The following is a 25,958-nucleotide window of genomic DNA, read 5'->3' on the forward strand; positions in this document are numbered from 1 at the left end:
TTTTTTACTATAGGTTGGGGAACATAGTTGTGGTATTTCCTGAGTTTCCTTTTTATGGTGGTCGCATCATCCTATTTGGTTTGGCTTGTGTATTGGCAATATCTCCTACATTTGCAGCAATTTAAAGCCATTTAAACCTCAGCAAAATGTACGTTCTCCAATCATGCCCCCAGCAAAATTTCTTTTCTTACCCTTTGTTGTTGATAAAAATTAATATCTTCTGACATACAGGCTGCAGAGGTAGCTTGGATATAGAAGTAACAAGGTGGCAGCTAAGAATAAGCCCGTAAGAGCCACTTGGCGGAAGAAAAGGACATGAAACAAGAACTGAATTAAAGCTGAAAAAAACAACAGGAAAAAAGATCAAAAAAGAAAGAAGGGTCTAAGAGCCAAAATTACCAGTTCTTTGTAAGAAATGCTGCATTTTGTCAGAGGCAGTGTACACCCCCTCCCTGTGTATGTATTTCTAGGGTTGCATACTATTTTTCATTTTCTGACATTGAATTTCCACTTGCCATTTTATTACTGGGTCGACAAAGGAGTAATTGTTCCATGGCCATTTATTAATCATGTTGTAGTGTCTGGCTCACAGGCCTGCAAAAAGAAAAAATAAAAAAAAAAAGGTTCATTTTCAACCTGGTTGAAATTCAACATGCTGACTTAGCACAGGTTGCTAAATAGAAGTAAGAAAAAAACAGTGCTCTGAATGTCTTGCTGTCTTGCAAGATAATAGCGACAACAAGCTTGTTTAAGGCAGGCATGTTAAAGTCAGTGTGCAAACTCCAGACACAGTGCTGGAAATACAGAAGACATTATAAATGCTCTGGCAATAGCTAGAATGAGCTAGATCCTAATTTATATTGCAGTTTATGCCCATTACACAGTCTCCTAATTTCACTCATTAGTTCCTGGAGCTGGATTTGAACCTGCTGCCTGCAGGGCAAAATTATGTACTGTTTCTAGTCCCTGGAACTATAAAAGGCACGGTTTTGAAATGTTCAGGTCTCCTACCCTAGGACTGGATTTGGGAGGGAGACAGTTTCCTGATCAGACACTGAAATAGGCACTGGATTTCAAGCACTGGGTAACTCAGTGGCTTCTACTCCTCTGCAGTGTCTAATGTCAGATTTACAGTAGAGCTCTGTATCCAATGGATGCCTTGCAGCTTTTCTCTGTCCACTGAAAGTTTCAAAATTAGACCTTTTGCTGGTGGTCTAGGAAGCTTTCATCCTCTAGCTTTCCCTTTGCCTACCATTCCCTGGAGTGATGATCATACTGTCTTTAAATATCTACTGTGCTAACAGGGTAAATAAGGGAGAAATAAGTATATGCAATTTTTTTTCAAGAAGAGCTTTGGGTTTGTTTTTGTGGTTATTTTTATGGGAGGGTTTGTTGATTGGGTGGGTTTTTTGTTTGGATTTTGTTTGTTTTTTGTTGTGGGGGTTTTTGTTTGTTTGTTTTGTTTTGTTTTTGTCAGAGGTCTCTGAAGACAAACCTGTAAAATCTGTGAATCTGCGGGTGCACAGAGAGCAATCGAATATCAAACGAAATGTGCACATTCATGTTCCTATGCTGGATGTAAATGAATTGGCTGAATGAACACAGTCGGGGAGAAACAGAGATCTGGCTCCGGTGTTTTCCTCACCTGCTACTCCTGTGGACACCCCAGGCATTTCTCTGGCAACACCCTGTCTTCCGCAGGGGCTTCACGACCCACTCCCATCTGCTGACACGCCGGCTTCATTTTCTGGCGTTGCAGCAAAAAAGGTGCCGCCTGTGCTGGAAATGGGATCTTCCACTATTTAGCAAGGCTTTGCTGAATGAGTCATCAAAGCCGGCTGGTATTGGCTGGGCTGGTGAGCACCCAAGGGATTGCCTGGCAGCGGCTGCGAGGCCTCGCTTCATTCACAGAAATGTGGGGATGCTAGCCAGCCCTTTCATTCACTCGCGCAGCATCTCATTCACATTTTGCAGTCCTGCTGGCCGCTTCTAATGAAGAGAGCCGTTCGGGAGCAGTAGGGTTTTCTGGGCAGTAGAGACACGTAAAAATAGGCTATCGTGTGTATATTTGCTGTTGCTGTGCTAGGAGGATGGCGAGAGGAATGAATGCTGTGAGGATGCTGTAGCAGGTTTGCAGCGTGGTGATGAAAGGCTCTTCTGCAGATCAGTAGAAAACTGCTTTACATTGACTAGGATATTGCCATTATTCATCACTGCTGGGATAAGAGGTGCTGACTTAATTCAGTATATCATGAATATACTAATTAAATACCTGTATTTAAGCCAGCTGTTCCACTGTGTTTGCAGTTTGTACACTGCAGCCTTTAGTTGTGGGAGAAGGAAGGAATTCCATAGACTTTTTTCCTTTAAGATGTGCTGCAGTTAGTAATTTATTTTAAAAATTTGCACTATGCAACTTCTCTGGTCTGAATTTGTTTGTAATGCAGTGTGTTGTCCTACATCAAAAAAATGTTTTGCAAAGCAGATTAATTTATAGGAAAAAGCCATATGACTTGTGATGGGCATTGTATATCACAATGCTGTACACATTTGGATTTCTAAAGAAATTGCAGGAGGAATGAAATACCTGTTTTCTGCATGTTTTGCTACTTCTCCAGATCAAGTGTTTGTGACTGACATTCATTCTTAATAAAGGCTTTTTTTTTTTTTTTTTCCTCACTGCAGGGTGTCAGTTTGCTGCTACCTGGACTTTTTAACATTCTTTCAGGGTTTTTTCAGTTTTCAGAATTGAACCAAACATTCCAGTGAATTGAAGACCCTCTTCATGTCTTTCTCCGGACTGAAAATCAGTTGTGAAAGAAAAAACGTCTATTAAGCCTGTTTTTGGACATCAGAAAAATACTTTTCTTCACACATAGGTACTTACATAATTCCTGCATTAAAATAGAATGCTCTTGTGAAGTAACAGGGAAGAAGGATTTATTTATCTGTTAAAATTTGAATACAACAGTTTCTGTGAGGGACAGCATTGACAAAAAGGCACTGTTAGGCTGCTTTTGTAGAAAAAATGTATATATTCTTTGGTTCTGTTCATCTGTTCTGAAAACCTTTAAGGTGTCTGTGTTCTGCTGCAGGGGCAGGAGAGGGGGATTATATGTATGCAAATATTATCCAGATATTTGCTGTCTAATTGTGATTTCTTTGTAGATTCACAAATATGTGAGGTGGAAGAACATTTTAACAGATGAATAAAGTGTGGTGTTTCATAAAGGCTGTTAATTCAGTTTTAAAGGTAATTGCCTTTGGTACTAAAAGGGTGGTGGGAGGGGATAGGAATTAAAGGTTGGGAGGAAGTATCTGTTTGAGAAGATAGGAAAAGGGAATTTGAGAATTGATTGGTGCTACTGTGCTGTAAGTGGGTGGATGTGGTTTTTTTTTCTTCTCTCTCCTTTTTTTTTGGCTACAGGAAGTGATTTGCAGTGTTCACAGCCTTTTGTTGAAAAGGGTCCTTCTCATTTGTGTGAGTCATGCTTTTGCTGTGAGCGAGTTGGCAGCTCTAAGCAGGACTGAGATCTCAGTCACAGAAAACTGTTACTTCACCCACCCTTAACAAGGAACCAAAAGAAATTTCTTAAATATATACAGTTTTTCATTTTTCCTTGTACGCTTTTTCTTTTTTACCCTAAACTCTTGTTAACCCTCCGTGCCGTTATGAATTGCTTGCTATGTTAGTGCAGGCATCTCCTGCATTGGCATCAGATTTGCCAGAACATATGCAGGAAAGCAGATAGAAGGGCATGCTTCAACGTACCAAGTATAACCGCTTCAGGAATGATTCTGTGACATCTGTTGATGATCTTATTCACAATTTGCCCATGAACAGCAAGGTCTCAGCAGTTGCTACAACTTCAGCTTCACCTTCGTACCTGGTCTCACCAGAGGCTCTCCGCAAGGACCAAGAAGATGGACCCAGCACCCTGTGTACCCTCATCCATAAAGTGTCCCACTTGAAACTCTCTAGCACGGGCAGCCTTTTGGGTATCAAAAACCTCTCCTCTGCAGTAAAGGAGCTTGCTGTCTCCAAATTGCAGGGAAGCTCGAGTGCTTCTAGTTCAGCAGCAGGGGCTTCAGACAACACATGTAACCTTCTCTCTGCCACTTCGTGTTCTCAGCAGGACGTGAGCAAGATGAGTATGGGGAAAAAAGCACGGTCAGAGGAAATGCACCTGGGAAGTGAAGATTGGAATCAAACTAGCAGTTTTGTCAATAAATCCTCTCGAGGATGGCTGCACTCGAGTGAGAAGATCCTGGGACCTGGTGTGACGTACATTGTGAAGGTTGGTCTGTTTTCTTCCATTCTCTGTTTTTATCAATGAAAAATTCTCTGTTGGTTTTGCTGACAGGATAGTCAGGCTGAAAGGATCTCTATTTGTATTTTTTTTTTTTTTTTTGGTGCATAATACATTAAATGTAAATGCAGGAAGGAAGGGTTGGGAAGCTGTGTTAATTTGTTACATTAAAGCAAACCTGCAAATATTGTTCTACAGCTGTATAAAAATCTTGTTCTTAAGATAAAAGCTGGTTTGATCTGGGTTTTTTAGCCTTCTTCTGAATTTAGGTTTTCACTGTTATCTAGCAAACTGTATATATCTTGGATACGTAGGCTTTCAATATGTCTGGTGCAATATACAGGAGGAAAGACAGACTCCTTGATGTGAGGAGAGCTGTTAATCATGCATGAATTTTTCAGCTTTAAGCACCTCTAAGGGCAAGTGTTTTTTTAAAGTGAAATGATATTTGAAATCTTAGAGCAGTAAGGCAGGGAGCTTATTCTGTTTCACAATTTGTTGTGGGTAGAGCAGGAAAATGCAGCTTGTTTTACATAATGAGCATTCAGCCACTTTAAGTGTTATTGCTCTTTTCAGTTCATTGATATAGCATGTCAAGAGCAGAGGATCTTAAGTTTATAGGGTAAACTTAATGTTTCTATATGCTTTGAAAATATTTTGAAACCACCTGTTAAAGTAGAGCCACCAAGATAAGTGTATGTGCAGTGCTTTTTGTAGTTAGGCAAGAGTCTGGTAACACCTTTCAGCATAGTGTGCAGAAAGTATGACATTATGTCCAGAAAAAATGACATTATTGTCCAGAATTCATTCTTCAGTTGCCGTATTTCATTTGCCAAGAGGCTTTTGTATCTTAAGTGTTAAACTGCTTTGCAGCAGGCTATTAATATTACAGGTCTATTTTTAGTGTCATCTTTTTTTAGGTGTAAGAGTCACAGGTGACTTTATTTCAGGATGCTTTAAAACTGAGTGACACCCTTGTTACTTAACTCTCACTGCTTTTTCTCAAGTCTTATTATCAAAAGCAGAGTGCATTTTAGCTGTTGGGAGACTAGGAAGCAGTTTTCATTTCTTTGTGTTAGTGGTGATAATAGATTTAGCAGGTGGTGGTAGATTGAGTAAGTTGGCCAATTCAGAGCACTATTGAAATTGTACTGTCTTTTTTACCACTCTGAAATTTACTGGGACTACAAAGGACTCAGTGCTACCTTTCAAGCCACAAACTGCTGTTCTGTTACTCTTCAAGAAATGTCTCAGTAAAAAAAACCCCACTCACTGATGCTAGACATAGTGGTCTTGAGACTCTGATGTCCTTCTGCACAGAAATACTCTGGTTAACAAAAGGTCATTTACCATTTTCACATTAGCTCAGGCAACTCAAACATTTTAGTTTTTATTTTGCATAGGATAGTACAAGCCCAATAATAACTGTGTGTATACACTACTGCTGTTAGTTTTACCTGAAGTGATCATTATGAAAAAGAACACACACAGCATTGAATTTCTTAATCCATTCAGCAGTTTACCTACTATATGCTAGAGGAAGCTGATATCTTTGAATTGAAAAGAGAATTAAAGTTATACAGAAGTAGACTAACATTTACAGTTAGTAATTTACCCATACCTAAATGAGATAGTAGAATGAATATTAATTAGTGCAATTGATGTTGGGTACATGAAAGTGTACTTATACACACTGTGTATATCACAATTTTCAAAATCAATCAAACAACTTACTTTTAGGTGTCTGTTAGTAGTTTATTAGTCATCAAAATATATGAAATTTAATTTATTCTTTCTGTTAAAAAAATAGGATGATTAACTTTATGGTTTCTGGCATAAGAATCACAGAATAGTTCTCTAAATGTAAAAACAAAGATTGAAAATAGATACCAAAATAAGTGGTTAATGAATGAATGAATGAAAATAAACTGGTCCTGATTAGTTCCTAATTTGCCTGCTTATTAATGATCTCAGTTTTCCTTGGCAACTGCAGCATTCATATGGATAAGAATAGAAGTGCAGTTCCCAAATCCTTAGACATTGTTTGCTACCAAGGCTTTTATCCAATCAGACCATCAAATCAATACACAGATAATGTATACTGAGGGGAAATATTCCTTGGATACCTCATGGCTATACTGACTGTCTGGGGGACTCGTACCATGTTTAATTAGTACCATATGCCTTTCAGAAAATTCCATATGCCATTTGTTAAATGAGACAAAAATTTGATTTGTTGTTAACCAGCAAAGCCTTTTTTTTTGGGGCAAATGTGCATTGGGTTACAATTTTCTCATTAATCCACATTTAAAGGAGAAAATTTGTCATGGGACAGAATTAGTTGTAACTACTGGGCAGTTTGATAGCTCACATTGGAATCTTCTGAAGTAAGAGACGCAAAATTCCTATGTGCAATATATGAAAAATCTGAAATTTCACTGCTGTTCCCACATATTTGGATATTACTCATTTTAAAAATAGGGAGTGTAACTCTAATGCTTAAAAAGGGTGCAGGTTTGTGGTAAACTGTAGCTATATTCTGATCTCCGTGGTCTGCTGCAATGGAATTGTTTTCAACCATAAAAGTGCTGGTGCTTTCTCAATCTTTTACTCCCTGTGAATTTCCTGTTGCATTTTTATATGTTATAACATAAAATGTTTCACAAAAGCAACCTCAAAAAGCATTTTAGCAACAAATTAGACAATGACCATAACCATACCGGGGATATAAAGTAGTCAGGTACTGATATCATACTTAATACTACTGCTGGACTGTTTAACAAATAATGAATTAATGAAAAAAAAAAAAGAAGGCAGTAGTTTGCTGTGCTGGAAGTCTTTAAAGAGCCCAGTGCTTTCCCTATAGTGAGACTGATTACTGCAGGGAGAGATTATATGTCTTCATGTTGTCAGAAAAACAAAGACATAGAATAAAAACAGTGTAAAAAAACCTGAGTAATGCAACAACAGTTAAATGTTTCAAAGTATTCTGTTGTTTCAAATTATAAATATCTACTTATGAGTATCACTGGCTAATATTATAGACGTTTTGGAGTTTGTTTTATTTAAATGTGAGCACAAAAGTCAAGAGGCAAATGCATTTTTGTCTTCAGGTAACTTGTGGCTGGATTTTGTAACAAGTGTCAATGAGTTTAAAATACTGTTGTTCAGCAGTTCAAAACCAAATAAACCCAAAATACTGTAACATTTTATATATCTATATGAAGTGTATCTGAAAAAGCCAGTAAGACTTAAAGCCAACACAGTAGTATAGAACAGACCTGAGTAAATCTAGTGTTAAAAACCAGATAGAAATATAGTATCTAAAAGAGAGGAAGGAGGAACTATTTCATCCAAAAGAATCACTGCAAGTCAGGCAAATAATATTTCAATAAAAAGGACATTAGATTATTATTATATTTCAATATAAAGGACATTATTCTTATTATAGCAAAGTATTCAAAGAATATAATCCTATTATTTCTTACACATTCTAACGCTTTTCATTCTTTGTGAGTAAATAACAGCAGTTTATATCTGATGTGGAAAACAGACATCATTGTGAAGCTGTTCAAACACATCATCAAGTAAAGGCTACAGTTCTGCAAGCATTCCTGCATGACACTGTTTACAGGAGCATTCTCATTGAAATAATTGAGGCTACCTTTCTACACTGGAAGTTAAGTGTGCTCAGGGATGAACTGGATTGCTGAGTCTCTTTAGTGGCTAACCCAGACTGCAAAGCACAGCCTTAAATGGAGCTAACAGAGTGGAAACTGCATCATATGTCGCCTTCCCCTAGAATACTTCAGGGCTCTTTGGAAAAATGTTTCTCTTTTTATTTTTTTTTTTCCTTTCTGTTGTAGCCAGAATTGATTTGCTCTCACTAAAAAACCCCCAAAAAACATTACAGCAAAGCTTTTTCATTTCTCTTTTTGGTTAAAATTATCTTCTTTATAGAAAGAAAAAATTGCAAGTTTGTTTGTTTCCTTTAACTTAATTTCAACTTTTGTCAATCAAATTGAGGTGATGCTGTTGGTTAATCACTGATCATTTGGCGTGGCCTGACTAAAAACCGCAAACCACAGTCCTAGAGCATCCTGTTTGTAATAAGATTTATATGTTTAAGAAATGTGTTGTGTGTTTCAACCATTTGGTAATAATAGGATAGAACACTGACTTTTTACTTCAGAGTCTGCTAGCCTCAACCCGGGTACACAAACAGTGCTAACCAAGACTAATGAAACTGGCTTATCACTGTGGGTTTTAAAGCTGCATGCATGCAGATTAGGGGAGAGAGAAGTAAGTGACAAATACAACATTGGTTTAAGTAATTAATCTCTCCTATTTTACCATATTCCTGAGAGATCAGTTAGTATCCTTTCCATTTTCCTTCACTGTTATTCGAACTATGAAAGAAGGATGTTGATGCCTGTTGCTCTGCTGAAAACCTTTCTTTTGATCTTCATGGGCCTGAACTACTGTGGGTCTGTTGTACAGCCTAATAATAGGAAAAGAGCATTTCTCACAGAAATTACATCAGATTCTATGAGCAGAAATCAGAGAGTCTTTAATTATAATATTATTCTAATTACAGGAATCAAGTACTATTACTGTACATTTGCACCCCTTTTTTCTTTCTGCAGAAGGCAAAGCACATATTGATTTCAGAGTTGAAGGATTCAGCTGTCAACATGAATGTCTGTTCTCCAGTACATTCAGACTGTTTGCATGGAGTATTTTTGTTTGAAACAAAAATTATACTCTTACTAGTTATTTATCCTGCTAGTTATGTATGTCCTACAGTTTTAAAATCCCTAGATGAATGTAGCTGGTCAGTGTAGGAGGTAAAATTGAATTCAGGCAGAATTCCTTCTCTGTTTTTCCTTGGAAATTGGACTGTTTGTTTCTTTATTTGTCTTCCAACAATGTTTATAGTAAGAATATCATGTGCCCAATGTAAATATCTGCCATTACAAACACAAAGAGAAAACACAGATGAATCAAGATCTTCAGTGAAAACTCATGCCCTTCTGTGCTGCTGGAGACAAGGCATTCCTTTGTCCCAGTGACAGGGTGTTTTTCTCCCCTAGCCAAAGAGAAATCTTGTCTCCAGTAACCCAACAGCTATACTTGTGCTGCAGCCTGGCTTCATTTTACAGCTGAAAGTTCAAGTGAATGCACAAAGTATCAATATTAAATTTTCTTGTTTACAGTGAGAAAAAGCTTGGATCTGCTTTGGGGTAGTGTCAGAGACAACCAGCCTTCCCAGCTACTTATGCTTTTTCAAGGTGATTTACTCCCCCATGTTTAATTTGTTATGAAACAAATTTCATAGAGGAAGAGGGGTTCAGTATTGCTTCTCTGCAATTCTGAATAGTCGTGTAATACTAATTTCATTTGAGCCTATATGTTTATGAAAAAATGTAATGCAGCTCTACCTTTGTCAGCTGCAGGCAGGTCTGAGGCAGAGCCTGTCCATTTGAGTTGTGATGGGAATAATGATGGGACTCGGTGCAAGCACATTTCCAGTCATCCCTTGTTTTTCTAGAGGGATTAGGCACAATTCAGCCAGGATAATCTGGAATGTTTATTTATTAAGTTAGATATTCTCCTTGGTTTTCAAACGAGTTTTCATAGGGCCAGCTGAGATTTCAGTCTCAAAAGGCTGAACCAGACAATCCAAGTCAGAGCTAAAAGTTCAAACTAAAAAATCTATGTCTGAAATTACACAGAAATGGCAGTCAAAGCGATTAAAAAAAAAATAGACAGGGTATAGGGTGACACAAAGAAAAATGTGAAGAAGAGAGAAAAAGAGGTCTAGAATTTTTTCCCCCCTACAGCACCATCACAGTGGATTTACTGCTACAGGTATTTTTTTTAAATTTAAGGGTTTTTTACCACAGAATAGATCCTGAAATTAGAGACATAAATTGAACAAATACCTTAAATAACAAGGACATGACCAAAAGAGAGAGATTTTATCTTAAGATGTTGTCTAAGCCTGCTCAGCACCATTTCCATCCTTTGGATATAATTGTTGTACTAAGATACCTTTATTTACATTTTTGGCTCTTACTAATTTAGGAATTTTACAAGGAAGAGAATGTCTCATGGGACAGCAACATCTTTCCTGGCTGACATTTGACACTTCTTACTTGTGATAAAGTGATTAAGAAGCATAATAAGAAACAGGATTGTCTCTTTTTTATGGATGAGTTGCTTTCATGAACCCCAGGACATTTTAGAAACACCTGTCACTTCCCAAAGAGTTGGAATGTTTCAGAAATGCTGCCTTTGTCACTGAATGTAGGGGCCATGTTTTGTGACCACATGTTGAACGCAGATGCTATTCTTCTGCTAACATTTTTGATAGGTTAATTGTGTGGAAAAGCTAAGCAGCAAGCGCTAAGTAACTGGAAACATTATATGAACTCTCTCTTACAATGTATTTACTTCTGCCAAGGAAAGAAAAGGTGGAAAACATGGAAAGGCAGGGCTGCTTGGTATTGGGCACCTACTGGGAGCTGCAGGTGCCAATTCTGAGCTGAGCTGGCCATGGGAGTTTCAGGAGTGGTGGTAAAAAGAGGTCTCAAGCCCCTGCTTGGGGCCATTGGGGACCTGGTGGTGCCCCTGGCCTCCCAGAGCTGCTCTGCTTCTTCACTGCTTTTATGCTGCAAGGAAACCTCCCAGAGATCTTCACTATTTAAATCCAGCCTTGAAAATTTCTCCCCTTATCCCTATTTTCTGCACAGTGGGAGTTATCTTTAGGGCACTTTTTCTGAGAAAACAGAAAACTATAGCTTCAGCATAGGAGAGTTAAATATTGATAAAGACTCAGAAAAAAGATCTGGTTTAATTGCTGAACTCTTTTGATGAAGAGCAGAGGTACATATGGCACTCACATAAAAAGGAACTCCCTCTCCCTCCGTGCATGTTTTGGATTTTCAATTTAAACAGTGACAGGTCCTTCCTACATCACACCTCCAAATGCACAGTTTAGAAAGGAGAACAGTATATGCATTTCAGATACTTAACATGGGTTTGTGTTTGGCATACTGGAAAAGCACCTGTTAGATCTTTTGTCTTCTGAATCTGTGCTTTAATGATACTCCTCATCAAGAAGTTCAACTTGCTAATGATCCTCTTACTCTCTAATGACTGAGGAAGAACAAGTTCTTTAATAGCTAAATATATTTACAGCGTCCATATTTACAGTTTCAAATGTCTAATTATGATTTCCAGCTATTGAAGCATATTGTTTTGGCTGCAGAAGTTTTTGTGTGTTTGTGTTAAAGGAATTCTGATGCAGAACATAAGCTGCTGGAACTAATCTGCATGGTGCTTTGAAGGAAAGTATATCTTAGTGGATATTCAAGGTAGTAGCAAAACAGTCTGGAAAGTGTTCACTGAATTAAAGTATGCAGCTGTGAAAATGAAGCAATTCATCTGTGATGCTGCAGTGCATACTCTAAGTGGTTCACACTGCAATAATTGCATTCACTGTTATTATGTACTTTTAAAATTAAATGTAAAAAGCATAGAACTAAACCTTGTGGGTTTTTTCCTCAAATGTAGCTTTTTCTAAGGGAAATTTTTGTACCAAACAAAAAATTGAGCCTTAATATAGAATGTGTTTACATTTAAAATAATAGAATAAATCACTGTCCAGTGTGAACTTCTGATTCTAACATTGCTGAGGTTTTGCATGCAAAAGCATTTATCTGTAAGGCAAGAAAGTAAGAAATATTGTTCATGCAAAGCAACTGATAGAGGATTTTTCTGAAATCTTGTGAAGGCTCTGTTCATTTAGCATCTCTACTGCATAAATATTTTTGGGCATGATGTTAACAATCTTATTTCATCCACCTGCAAGTAAGAAATAAGAAAAAAGTATTTTATTTGAAGGTGTTTTGTTTTCAACCCGATTTGAGATGGAGATGAGAAAATTGTCAGAAGGGAAATTTGTTTCTCGCTTATATCTTTCCCCTCTCAAGCAAGAAATGAGACCTCAGAGTTGACTTAAGAAATTGCTTTTTGAGATAAGATAAAATATCTTCATCTTTTCCTAGCTAAATCTTTTGCCTTTTTTAAGAGAATCTGAGTCCTTACTGTTGAGTTGATTGTGAGATGCTGCCAGAATGCTTTTACAGGGTAAGACAATTCATAGAAAGGGTTGGCTATCATTTACCACTTAAGAATTGTTAGTCTGAATATATAGACACATATAATCTATTTTTGCTACAGAAACAAGTTAATGTACAAGAGGAAATAGGAAGGTGTTGGTCAGAGTTGGAGGTATTCTTGGGAGAACTGTGTTCTCATCCATTGTTGTAGAAGCAGACCACCTGTTTTCAAGAGGAATGCAATTGACAGTCATATCCATCATCACTTCTACTAGTATGAAAGCTCTCTTGGTTTACTTGCCTCATGGAGGATTTTATTATGATAAATTTACACTGAGTGGTTGAGGCTTATCTTTAGTTGAACCCCAAAGAAGATTTTCTTTTCTGTTTGCACTCAATCAATCCTTACCTAGAGTTTTCCATCTGGACTGGAACATGCATTCTTTAAGGAGGAAAAAACCTTTGTGGGAAATATTGATTCACTGCAAAGCTCTGTACATGATTACTTACCGATATAAAAATTACCAACTGCAGAAGTATGAAAGCACAGAAGAGAGCCTTTCTGTTTTTCATGGCAGCATATGTTTATGACACATTTTTGGTGCCGGATTCTGATAGTGTCTAAATATAGGGACTTTTCCTCATTCAGAACAAGGCTGCCAGATCTTCTTTCATGCAGGATTGCTGCTTCCACAACCAGGTTTGCTGTTCTACACATAGCAGGAAGGCACAGGGCAGAGGTACAGACGGGGGGCTTTGGCATATCCTGCTAGAGCAGTCACCAGGTGCCCCCAGAGACCTGCTTTTATGTCTGGAGGTATGTCTTGCCCCAAGGGGAGGGAAGGACAGGAGGCTGTGGCATGGCTGGGAGAGCATATTAGCTAAGCACCCATGTTAGCTAAGATTTTAATATGGTGTTACACGATACTTAAGCAGATGATTTAAAGGCAAATGTATTTATATTCTAAACTATTCAGAGTTTTCAGAGAAACTGAAATCTCTAGCAGCTTACTTAAAACTCTGTGACTAGTGCTTATGAAAATTTACTTCTCTCTGAATATCTAGCCTTGGTTCTGCCCACAGCTTTTTCTAATATTATAACTTACTCTACATTAGAAATGTCACAGAACAAATTTTCCATTCCATTCTTCTACTGAAAGTGCCTAGGTAAACTAGCATAAATGTGAATGGTTTTGTGCATGCAGGACCTCCTTTTAACCACACTGCTCTGTGTTCAGTTGATGGTAACCAGCATTTTCAAAGGCTGCCTCTTCTGCTCATCAAATGCTTTGTATTTTCAACAACACCTGCAGACTTCTGTGATGCCAGAGCTTGGGGGAGATGTTTGCCATGATAATGGCAGGACAATGGTTCTCCCCCTACCAGGAAAGGGTTTCCCTGACATTTGACTACACCCTCTTAGCAATGGGCAGCTCTTAAGGTAAAAAAGAAAATTAACAAAGAAACAAACTCCCACAAAATAAAGAAGTGAAGCCCCACAAAACAAGAAACAAACAAAAAAGCCCACAAACACAGAGAAAAAAGGGTTTTGCATATTGGACTGCAGTTCCTGCTAATTGTTCAGTTCAGAAAGATTTTCCAGATTCCCAGATCTATGTCCCAGTTGGGAAGCTGAGCCACATCCGTGGGTTAATGACGAGTATGATATTATAAGATGCCTTTACATATACGTTTTTTCAATATGGATGCAGTGCCTCTATATTTAAAAGATTTCAAGTGCTAGCTCAAGTAAATCATATAAATAATACACAACTACACTATGGTTTCCCTATGAAGTAAAGAAGCAAATGTATGTTTTGATAAACTATCTTCCCTTTTTGTGCCCATGCCTTGCTGATTAGCAAAATTAAGTAATTTTGTGGTGCATGTCTCAGTCAAACTAGTAAGGTATTGAAGGTAATAAATATTCTTGTAAACACAATTAAAAAACTAGAAAGCATTGTCCATTTTCCCCTTAGTTAATTTTTTTTAAGGGAGAACTTTTTGATTACAGCTTAGACTTGTATTTTTTTTCTAGTTTCTAATAAATTTTTTTAAAAAAATTTTTGTGGACTTTTTTTTCTCTACTTCAGTGATTTAGAAAGTGGGTATTGTAAATTCAGGTAAGCTAGGAATTTAATCTAATATGATAGCAAAGGGATTGGAGGATAGAGTTTCATATTAATTTGCTGAAGAGAAAAATTCATTTTGTAAAATATTTATCAATCTTGCAGTCTCTGGCTATAGCTTGGGCTACTTTTTGCTTGGGCTGCTTTTGTGTTGTTTTTTTTTATTTTATTTTTTTCCCCTCTTCTCCTTTTCACATATCAGTATTGTTACGAAAAATCCTGTCCGTATCCACAGTTACATGTGGACAAACTTACTATCTAGAAATCAAGTCCTGGGCTGTTACTATTTTTGTACTATAGCCTGTTTGTTAGTGGGCATCTGGATTTGAATCTTAATATGATTTAGGGTAGATAGCAAACCTGAAAGTAATTTTTCAGTTTTGTGGTACATTGAGGAACTCCCAGTGCACATTTCACAAGCTCCTTTAGCTGTTAGTTGTGATACCTGAAATTCGAGGGAGCTATCATTTTGATGCATAAATAAATGTCTATTGCACTAGTAGCAATGGAACCTGAAATAAAAGCTATTATTTTTAAATAAGAGAGTCTTCAACCATAGTTAACTAGCACTAGTCAATTCATACTAACTACTTGTTTACTTCCATGGCATAATGTAATTCTGGACTAGCTCTTTGGTGAATGAGAATAAAATGTAAAACAGTAAAACCCTCAAAACCAAGCAAACCAATTGCCCCATCCTTTAAGAAATGAAAAGAAAGAAAATGTAGGCGTATGACTTGAGATACACATGAGAACCAGATGTGGCACGTAAAAAGATACTCACTTTTTCCCTTTTGCACATGCCAAGTAAAAGCAGAGCCTAAGCCCGTGGGTGAGAAAATTGCAGCGAATTGCCCAGCTTATTTTATTTCTATTTTTGAAACTTAGATCTCCATACAACACCCAGAACCTCAGGAATCAGAATCTAATTTTTGAGCCCCCAGGCTATTATCTGCAGCTGTGCAATGTTAGAGCATACTTTGGATACGTCAATATTTGAAGGCACAGGCTAATTTTTGTTTCGTAATACAATTGTATGTCTGTTTGCTGATGTAACCCTGTTATCTCTTACGTGACTTGTACAAGGTAGGTACAAGCTGCAAAGTAGTGAACCACTCAGACCTGATGGTGGTCATCTGGTTACACAGATAAAAATCAGTAAATCTAACTTTAGTAAGAATACCTATGCAGTTTTGATGAGCTAATGATACTCAGGTAGTTTGGATTCAGAGGTTAGGAATTCTTATTTTATTTGAGAGTAGGTGATTCTTATTTTGAGAGTAGGAATTCTTATTTTATTTGAGAGGGTAGATATGCTATGCACAAGGCAGACACTCATCTGCTAGACATGTATGTAGGTTGGACTGCTTCAGTGCTGTATGGAGCTACTTCCTGATGGAATAATAAAATAAGTCTTTCTACATTTTTATAAAAGTATTTCTTGCTGTTGTTACTGCCACCTTCTCAGTCCAACAATGGAGAATTTCTTGTATTTTGAAGAGCTTGTTAGGAAGCACCAAACAAGGTTGTTCATATTTCTGGAGCAAGGGGTTTCTCTGACAGTGACTACTCTCTTTTCTTTCTTTTTTTCTCTTATTTTCTTTTTTTTTTTTTTTTTTTGTTTTTCTCTTGGCTCCAAGTACACAGATGCACTCAGCCAGCACATTCGTGTCTGTTTCTGAGAAGTGTTGAGAGATCTCAATATCTTCTTTTACACAGGCTTCAGTTAAAAATTTTAGTTGCCATACAGGAATTTTCTGAAGAAGACAGGTACTTTAGGGAGTACAGAACAAGTCTTTGCATATGGGACAAACCAGAAATCTGAGACATATAGCCTTCTCTTACACTAACCTGCCAAAATTGTAACTACTAAGGATATTGGAACCACATGCAATGAGAGCTACATGGTACCACCGGTATGTGGCACTCTGCTTCCTGCAAGGTACTGTTTAGCGTGCAAAGTGCTAGTTATGAATCTAAAACCTCTGAATGGGAAGGTATTCATTCATATGAAATATTTTTTTCCTTGGGACATAGTACCTTTCAGTGTACACAAGCTGGAAACTCATTCAAATATTAGAAAGCCAACAGAAAGCAGAATGTTTTCTGAGAAAGCTTGGAACTGGTAGTCCCAAATCCTCCTACTTCAAGGTGGGCTACTTCTCGATATATTTGGTTCCTGAGCAATGAGGAGGAGGATGATAATAGGAGATCATAAATTTCACAGTGCACAGTAGCTGATTGGTTAGAATTTACATTAAGTGCTGGGTGAAGAGGAGCTTTTTTTAGAAGTAGACTGTTTTATAACTATATTTTAAATGTTTCATGGAATGCCTAAAGCAAAAGATAGTGTTTCTTTTTAATCAGGGTATTTATTTGTTGAAATAAATGAATAATTTATTTCCTTGCTATCTTGGTTGTATGTCTTCTTTCTGTGGATCCTTGTCAGGTTGTACTTCAAATGGATATTTTTAGACAGCAGTGTTGGTCTTGGGGAATAATTGAAGCATAGCAGTAGGTGAGTTATATGTCCCTGTAGTTGGCCTTTGGACCTTTTGAATGTCAGTTTTTATAGTAATTTCGTTACTTGAAAACATGCCATGGTGATTAAGTGTTCGCATCTTTTATCCCAGCAAATCAGTTGCCATCTTTGCATTGATCAGTCAGGAATACTGCAAGCCTTACTATGTTGTGTTCAGCTGTCTTTGTGATACACATAAAACAAGTACAGGGTAATTTTTCCATCTGACCTTCCTTCAGTCTGATCTTGTCTCTATTTTTGTTAATGCAGATCAGGTAGTGTGAATCAAAGGGGTCTGAATGCACGTCTTCTAAGTATGTTTATGGGTTTTTGTCTACTTATTCGTCTGTTTATTTTGACAGTGGCTTGTGTGCACATGTTTTTGTGTATTTATTTGCACGCCTGCATGTACTTGTCAAAATACCTTCCAGAGTTTGCTTCCAAAATGCTGGACCTGGTTCTCAAATTGTGCAATTACTTTGTTTAAAAGACTTCAGGCAAATATAGGTAAGTGAAGGAACAAGTGCAATCCAAGAGTGTTTTATTATTCAGAGGTCTAAACTAACAGGTTGATGAAATAATGAACTTTCTTTAACAAAACATCGCAGTGATACCTTTGAATAGTCATTCCATTTATAGCATATTTAATTACAAAAGCATCTCATATGAAATAAATAATGGGGCAAAATTAATCTATTAAAGCATCCTGGACTAAAACAAAATGTCACAGAAAGAAAACAGGAAAATATTGATCATTGCTGTTTATTGGCATAAGTTAAATTATTCCAGCTGATTATCTCAAGTGCTGCTAAAGAATTTAATCTCCAAGAAAATGAAATCACCCTCTGAGATAATTAAAAATAGACTTAATGGCTTAACTTCCTTCATCAGAGCATGAAAATGTAGTTGTATTTGTTTTAAGTACTCAGGCAGAAGTATATGTAAAAAAAGTCATTTATTTGTAGTAAGATACAAGGATTGTCTAATTTTGCACTGATGGATGACCATTTGAGAGTATGATCTTAAGCTTGAAAGCTCCATGTTCCAGGATCTCTTTAGATGAGACAATTTTTCAAAGAAACATAGATTTGGAGATTTCTAAAATATTCTAGGAAATGGATCTTGAGATAACCCTTCTCAGAAACTGTGTGCTATAATAATGCCAGTTGAAACAATTTAATGTATAAGAGCCAGTTGATGTTCTAGCTAATTTTATTCAATGTTGTGATGATTTGATAGCATTTGATAAAAGTAAATTAAGTAATAGTGGATATGTGAAAACAAACCAGGTATTCCTTCAGCCTGTAAACATTTTATGTCATACATGTTTGTATGGAAAATCTTAACTGAAATTCTACATATTACAGTTACTGATCCTGTCATTCTCTATTTAAAAGATTATCTATTCTGAAAAATAAAATTCCCAAACAGGAAAAATTGTGGCCTCACTTGATTTCTGCACCAGATTCATCCCAAATAGATTGTATTATGCTGTGAAGGTAGAAAAACTGGTATAAGAGCTGATATAAAAACACAATGCTACAATAGCATCATGATCATCCTTATCAGGCTCATGATGTAAAGACTCCTCCACAATTCCCCAGACTTTCAGAAGTCCAGTGTATGGCTAAGTACTTAACCTTCATGCAAAGATACATGGGTTATGCCTGTCATGAGGCAGTTTCTGCAAAGGCATCATCCAAGTATCTGACAAGAGCTTTAGCTCCAGTAGACTTTAGCATATGCAAGTTATGCCCACTTTTGGAAGCAAATCTAGAAGATTCACCCAAGTTTTTTCTCACTCCTAGTGATAGATGCTGTTGAATTTTAACATCTTTCATAACGGTACTCCCTTTTTTCCACAGAGATGCAGGGCAGAAATCTTGGTCAAAAGTCTGATGTTGTCTTAATATTAGCTGACCTTCATGTCATTCCTTTCTTGAATGACCCTGTTAAAGCCATTTCCCAGCATGGGTTATTAGTATATTGTATTAGCATTTTCCACCTTTTTACTACTATAATAAATGAAAATACTAAATCACATCTATCCCTGAAGTGTTTATTAAGAAATTTGGTTGCTGGTGTTCTTTTCAGCTTTCCCTGTTATAAGTTGCCTTTTTTGTTCTAATGAGACTTAGTTCTCTCCCTTTTAAATAACTTTGTCCTATTAACCAATACCAGATATACGTCCTTTACCACACTTCCTTTCTCAATAACATTATTTTTTACTTTGATTGTACCTAAAGCGGACTGATTAAGATAGAAGAAGACAAAAAAAAGCACAACAACACATAATAAATTGTGTGTATTACAGTGACCAGGTTAAACACAAAACTACATGTTGAATGAAATGTGACACTTAAATAAAACAAAATGTTTATGGAACAAATCTGTGACATAGAACAGCATAATCACAACAACCTACTTTAGGCATAGGATAAATCAAATGGAAAAATAAAAATTGCACATTGCCTTTTAATGGTGAGTTGCACTTTTTCCCAGAACTCAAGCCTAATTATAATACATTTTCCAACTGTTTCTTTTTCCTTACAGTACTTGGGCTGTATAGAAGTCTTACGGTCAATGAGATCTCTTGACTTCAATACTAGAATGCAGGTTGCAAGGTAAGATTTCGTACAACTATGTTTTTTAAAGTAAAATCTGAATTGTGTCCCCAGAGTGAAAAGGTCAGAAAGATAGCAAAACACATGGTAAAGGATTTTTGGATACCATAAGTCCACTTTTAAATTTTGCTTTTACATGTAAATCCCTTATAAGGTATTAATACAGTTTCAGCAGGACTTAAAAGCTATTTTCTCTGTGGATTTTTGGTATGCCAGGAGCTACTTTAGAAAATTTTTGCCTGTTCATTATTCCAAGTAAGGCACTTATCTGGGTACCAATTTAATGGCATTTACGCCAGTGAGAATTAGAATATGCTTAAAATCTATGATCTCAAGATTAATCTAGGGAGCTGGTTTGGAGCCCATGTTTATGGGTTTTATAGTAATTTCTTATGAAAAGTTTTCAGATTATAAACTATCTGCACACAGAATATAAAGAAAAATATATCACCACAATAATACCAGGGACAAAAAAAAAAAAAAAAAGAATAATTTCTTTTTCAGACTGCATGTAAGAAACAATAAGCTTGTATTAGGTTCTTATGACAGTTCCTCTAAATGTGTCATGGTATTTTTGTAAGAGCAGTATATAAGTACAAGACTATAGAAGTAAAAATGCCCATGATTTTTTTTCCTATGAAGAATATTTTCTGAGAACTACAGGAATGGTGTTTTGCAGGCATTTTCATTTGAAAAGCTGAGTCATTGATTTCAGAGGAATGTAGCATTGATGACTTCTAGTAACTGGAGACCACTTTTTCAAATTCTGGAATTGAAATTATAAAAGAAATCCTTTTCAAAGAAACACCTATAAAGTGATATGGCTGGATACAGTGCTTGTATTTCCACCCTTTGAGGCATCTTACAGTTGACAATAAATAAATCTGTTATATATCATACCATAAACAGCTAAATATTTCTTTTATTAAATGAGAAAAATAACTTGTTTTTAGGCTTGGATGCTAATCATATGGTCTATATGCATTGACTTTGAGTTACACCTGCATACAGCAGCTTTGAATTGGGTCATGTAAGTCCTCACAAAAAGTTAACCATTAATTTGTCAAGATACTGCACTGATGAGAGGCATAGAAGCCAAAGGACAGGTAAATGACATAATCCTGTTTTTCAAACAATGAAATTTTACTGCTGTACTTTTAAAAATGTATCATGTATGTTTCTGATGTATTTCAGCAGTGACCTTTGAAAATTATTTCATATCTAAGCAGACTTGTAGTTCTAGTGCAGGTGGTACATTTATGTTTACCACTTGGAAATTCAGTGATACTGGCTTGTGAAACAGTTGTGATAATTATTTGGCTTGTTTTCTATATCTGGAAGTGAATTAATCTTAATTTTTCTGTAGTTTCCTTCACTGTATGCCTTCATTGTAATAGTGTTGTACTTTTCTTACTTTCTAGCTTAAAGGCACTACTCTGACATGAATACATAAGCATATTTGGTGATCTGAAGCAATATGGTCTGTGTAAACAAAATATCTTTGCCTTGTAGTTCCTCCAATAAAAAAGTTTATTGGCTTCTACTGTGAAACAAACTTGGAATTTTATTTTTTTCTGTTGAAGTTATAGCATATATCACTACATGAAATAATTTTGTTATTTCACCTTCCTCTAATTATATCTAGAATATTTTTTTTTCAAGCAGGAAGCCATATCTTTCTGGCTCACTTTTTATTTTGCATTTATGGTTTTCTATTTATCATTGAACAATGAAATCCCATCATTTTTGTAATGTAGTTCCTGATCTAAAATTTTTAGGCTTTCGAGTCGGGACCTAGGATTTTAATCTGCATTTCTCTAATTCATCTGGCTCTAGAAATCTCCTCATCATGTCCTGTGTTTTCAGTGCTCACATGCTTTGCTGTGTAGCATTTCACATAAAAGCCTCTTTTTTATGAAGAAAATATTAAGGAATTGCCAGAATTAACACATGCTAGTTAATTTTCTGGTGTGTTTTAAGAAACATAACATAGGCTTCAAGGTATGTACTGAATTAATAAGACTGATGTTCTGATATTACAGGCACCAACTCCCTCTTAAGAAGGCACCTGGCACCAAATCGTCTGTGCAGCCCTTTGATTGCAAATAAAATAAAAGCACCTGAAAGTTACATTTATGTCTACTACATCATACATATATTTTTAGGTATGGTGGTGTGGCCAAGGCTTAGGTCTGTAGTGTTAGCTGTGACTGCATCAGCCAAGGAGCCAGGGTCCATAGCTGAAGTAAAAGCTTCTCTGTGTAAACCCCTCTGTGCTATTTCCTCTCTCCAGAGAAACAGATGTCACAGCAGCTGCGGTCCCTTTCTGACCCACAACTTTATAAATTGATCCTACTGCATGTATCACACCTGTTGGATCTGTTATTTTTTCGAGACCTTTCAAAACCGGTTATAGAAGAAAGTGATCTGTCTTGACTGATATGACTTCTGGCATTATGCAGTATTAAATAAAGTAGAAAAAATTTATCAAGTTACTTGATTCATTGTGAAAGCCTGGATGCATTTCTTCCTAATAAGTAGGCATCATGTTTGACACATAGAAAGCACTTACTCCCTTTCTAGCACTGCATCACATGCCTGTCCCTGCCTCCTTTGTTAACCTTAGTTTTTCTCCATGTTGCAGAGCTTAAACACAGGAAGTTAGTTATTAGGAATCCTAAATTTGCTGGTTTTCTGCCTTCAAGTTATTGCATTTGTCACTTTATGTCTCTGTCAGCTTTGAGGATGAGTAAAACCCCAAAAGTTAAATAAGCAGCATCAGTTCTTAGAAGAAAAATATTGTGGGGCCCAGTAATGGGAGGGTAAGACATGTAGTCTCCTGCTCTGCTTGAAAACTCCTGGTGTTATTTGAGACAAACTGTTAGTCCCAGTCACAGACAACCCTGTGATTAAATGAATTAGTGCTTGTAAATGGCACCTAAATTGTTGAGTGAGCACTTAGAAATTACTTAAAAATTGGACTGAGATTTCCACTTATCTGGTGAATTAGAGGTAAGAAATTCGTGTGAAAAGGTTGTGTAGATAATTGGAATGGCTTTGAAATCACAGCTGTTATAATGCATTAGGAAAGTATATACATCAGTGTGCATGCATGGACGTATCTGACAAATGAAGAACTTTGGCTTCAATTTCACGAACTGCATCAAAGCCCCAGAGTAAATACTTTGGTCAGCAGCCTTTCCTTCCTTATTACAGTCCTGTAAAATATTGACTTGTGCCATCTAATGCTGTCTTACCTATCCTATCCTGTAACTAGTATTAGTTTTGTCTTTTCATTTTTTGTACAATATAATGTTAAAACTTGCAGCAATACATTTATCTTCATGTGAGAGCAGTGAGCAAACACATCACTTGGCATACTATTCATCAGATCTTAATAACTTTGGTGGCACCTTACTGCCCTAATTTTGAGTTGAAGGAAAAATGAGCAGTTATGTAAAATTTCTAACAACTTCTTGCCTTTATCATTACATATATTCTCAAGTCTCAAGATTCATTCTTTACAGGGGAAATAGAAGAACCAGAGTAGTATTAATCAGTTGTATTGTATTTATTATTTCCTTTAATGAATGTAACGTCATGTGAATCTTTGAGCAAATAAGAGGATGCGCCAGACAACGGTCAGTCATTACACATAATGATAAATGAAAGCCAGCTGAATTCACGTGTTGCGTCTTTGATTACCCAGTGATAATTCTTGTAACGCATGTGAAGTCAAGATGACTTTCTTGGGCAGCAAGACAAAAGCATTTAATTTTCAACGTAGTGGAGGAACAGCAGACAAGACTACTGAGCTAACCACGGGTGGCAAGTGGTTAAAGTTCATCTGAAACCCACCATCATCGTCATAGAAAGGGCCCACTCTTAAGCTTCTGTGGCCAGGCTCTTTATGCCTTCAGGCTTTTTGTAAAAAAAAAATCTTACCAATCAGGTAAAATTCTTTTGCAATATGTGCAGTGTTTGCAGTTCATGTAATATGTTTGTTTGCTTATTGTTAAAGCTATAGTAGAATAATGTGTCCTCACTTTTGTGTTGTGTGCATGAGTGACTTATGCACTGGTTTGAATTAGATGTTGCATGCACTGTTTGTTGTACATTTGAGTCTGAACTACAAGGATGCATGTTCACTAGCATTTAATTAAACAAAATCCATTTATGACATGCAGCATCATGAAGTCACACCTCCCCATGCTAAGTAAAATATTACATTGCATGTTGTTTTAATAGCAGTAGGTCAGAGGACGGAAATACCTCATATCAGCAGTGGACCTAAATCCAAACTCTGATCTCAGTAACTACATTAACTCTGTTGGGATGAACAGCTTGAAAAATATTCCTCTCCAAATTTGAGGCTTGAACTTTATTCATAAAATTATGCCAATTCTTCTCCATTTATGCCAATATCCCTGGAGAAGAGATGGTAGAAATCCAAATGTTAGAGTTGTATTTGAGTCCAATGCTAAACAATATGAAACAGTTTAGTTGATGTAGTGTTTCACCTGGATCTGTGTTGTTTTCAGAAATTGTCAGCAAGCATCACTGAAAGAAAGGGTGGAAGACATTGAAAAGCAAGAATGTGTCTCCTGTGATTCTTGAAGGCTGATAGGTAATCTGTTATCTGCACTGAATTCTGCATTCAGTGTCTTCCTTAACATGCGGTCATGCTTAAAGGTGAGTGTGTTTTATCTCTGCCTTCTTCCACAAGAGCTCTGTCTGTGGGTGGTATTAGGAGATGGCAGGACACACAGACCATTTGCAGTTACAGGAAGAGATGGGCAGAGCTACTTGGGAGTCAAAGCTGTGGGAAGCATGAGGTGCTGGCTTGCTGCTTGGTTCACCAGGAAGCAGGAGTCTCAAAAGTGGATGGAGACATCCTTATAATTCATACAGCATACCTCTGAGTGGGACAATGACAGCTATAGTGCCTGATAGATTGAGAATAATTTACAATTGCTAGTTAAGTTGTTATTAGCACAGACATGTGGTAGAATATATTTTTGTATGCCTAAGACTGGAATCTTTCCTTTTCAATGTGGTAGTATTTGGAAATTGTTACCTAATATTTGGTATAATTTTACTAATACATGGTAATGCAAAGCCAGAATGAGAGCAATTAACTGAGCTCTCCCAGTCCATGTGCCTTTTTAAGAAAGCAAAGAGGCTCTTGGAGGATGGGGAAGGTAGAAAGTTGGAATCCAAATAGTCAGGGAAGCAGTTACACATATCACTGTATCCTGAATTTTCAGAAAGATGGTGACTCCACATGGGTCTGCAGAAGCATGACCTGAAGCAGAGTGGTCTTAACACATTTTAAATGCAAATTACAGTACAAAGTTGACAACTGACAGAAATCTGGAAACCAAAACACTCTCAAGTTCTGCTAACAGCACCTGGCAGCTTGATTACACAAATAATTGGTGGCATGAGGAATTTGTCTGTTGTTCACATGATATGTCCAGTCACACCAGACAGTTCATCAACACTGAACAGTCCTTTTTGGCAAACACAGCCCAGATATTTATAAAGTGTCATCTGTCTTACACAGAGCTTTTGTAAGATACTTCTCCAAAGTCCTGCTTTGGACATGAAGTCAGGCATTAGAGAAAAATATTGTTAGACTAAATTTTTTCGCTCTACTTCTGTGAAGTTTCCTGTGTCTGCCTTTGAAATACCTGCTAATATCTACTCTTTGAGAGAAAATACTTTAGTAAATGAACTGAGGCTTAGCCCAGTTTGGAGATTACTATGATCCTGATTAAGCAACAGAAAACAATTTTAATTTCTCTCTCTATTTCTCTGACCAGGACTATGATAAGTAGCTAGAGACCAGGCTGAGTGGAAAAAATCCTGAAGGCCATAAAAGATGCTAAGGGACTGAGTATCTTTAAGTACCTTAAAGTACCTTTTTTTAGATGCTTTTGGTGTCATTGACTATATTCTTGACAGTTAGAGGGCTGTCTATAAGGAAGGTTTTGTAGCTGTACATTCAAAACCAAGGTTTCATGTACCCTTACTTTATGTTCATCAAAGCTCTGTAGGCATGAAGAGTTAAGAGATATAGTTAAGGTGTGCCAGTAGGATAAACAAGTTTCACTCTACATTTCTTAAATAAGACCACTGTTCAGAACTGTTGTGTTAGAAGAAATCATCAAGATCAGGTAGATTTCTATGTTCCTGATGAATGAGACTGGGTTTTCTGAAACTTACTTGCATGTTATGGAAGAAGG

General features: G+C 36.7%; 1 protein-coding gene across 1 annotated transcript in view; it reads left to right on the forward strand.

Moving 5' to 3' along the window:
- The first annotated feature begins 3,602 nt into the window (after window positions 1-3,602).
- Window positions 3,603-25,958, forward strand: part of SHC3 (SHC adaptor protein 3) — a 52,264-nt gene continuing 29,908 nt past the window's right edge. The window contains exons 1-2 of the mRNA XM_059492876.1: window positions 3,603-4,298; window positions 19,640-19,710. Coding sequence (XP_059348859.1) covers window positions 3,759-4,298; window positions 19,640-19,710 — 611 coding nt within the window. The 5' untranslated portion in view covers window positions 3,603-3,758. The remainder of the gene's footprint in view (window positions 4,299-19,639; window positions 19,711-25,958) is intronic.

Source organism: Ammospiza nelsoni, chromosome Z (genome assembly GCF_027579445.1).
Source record: "Ammospiza nelsoni isolate bAmmNel1 chromosome Z, bAmmNel1.pri, whole genome shotgun sequence".
Lineage (NCBI taxonomy): Eukaryota > Metazoa > Chordata > Aves > Passeriformes > Passerellidae > Ammospiza > Ammospiza nelsoni.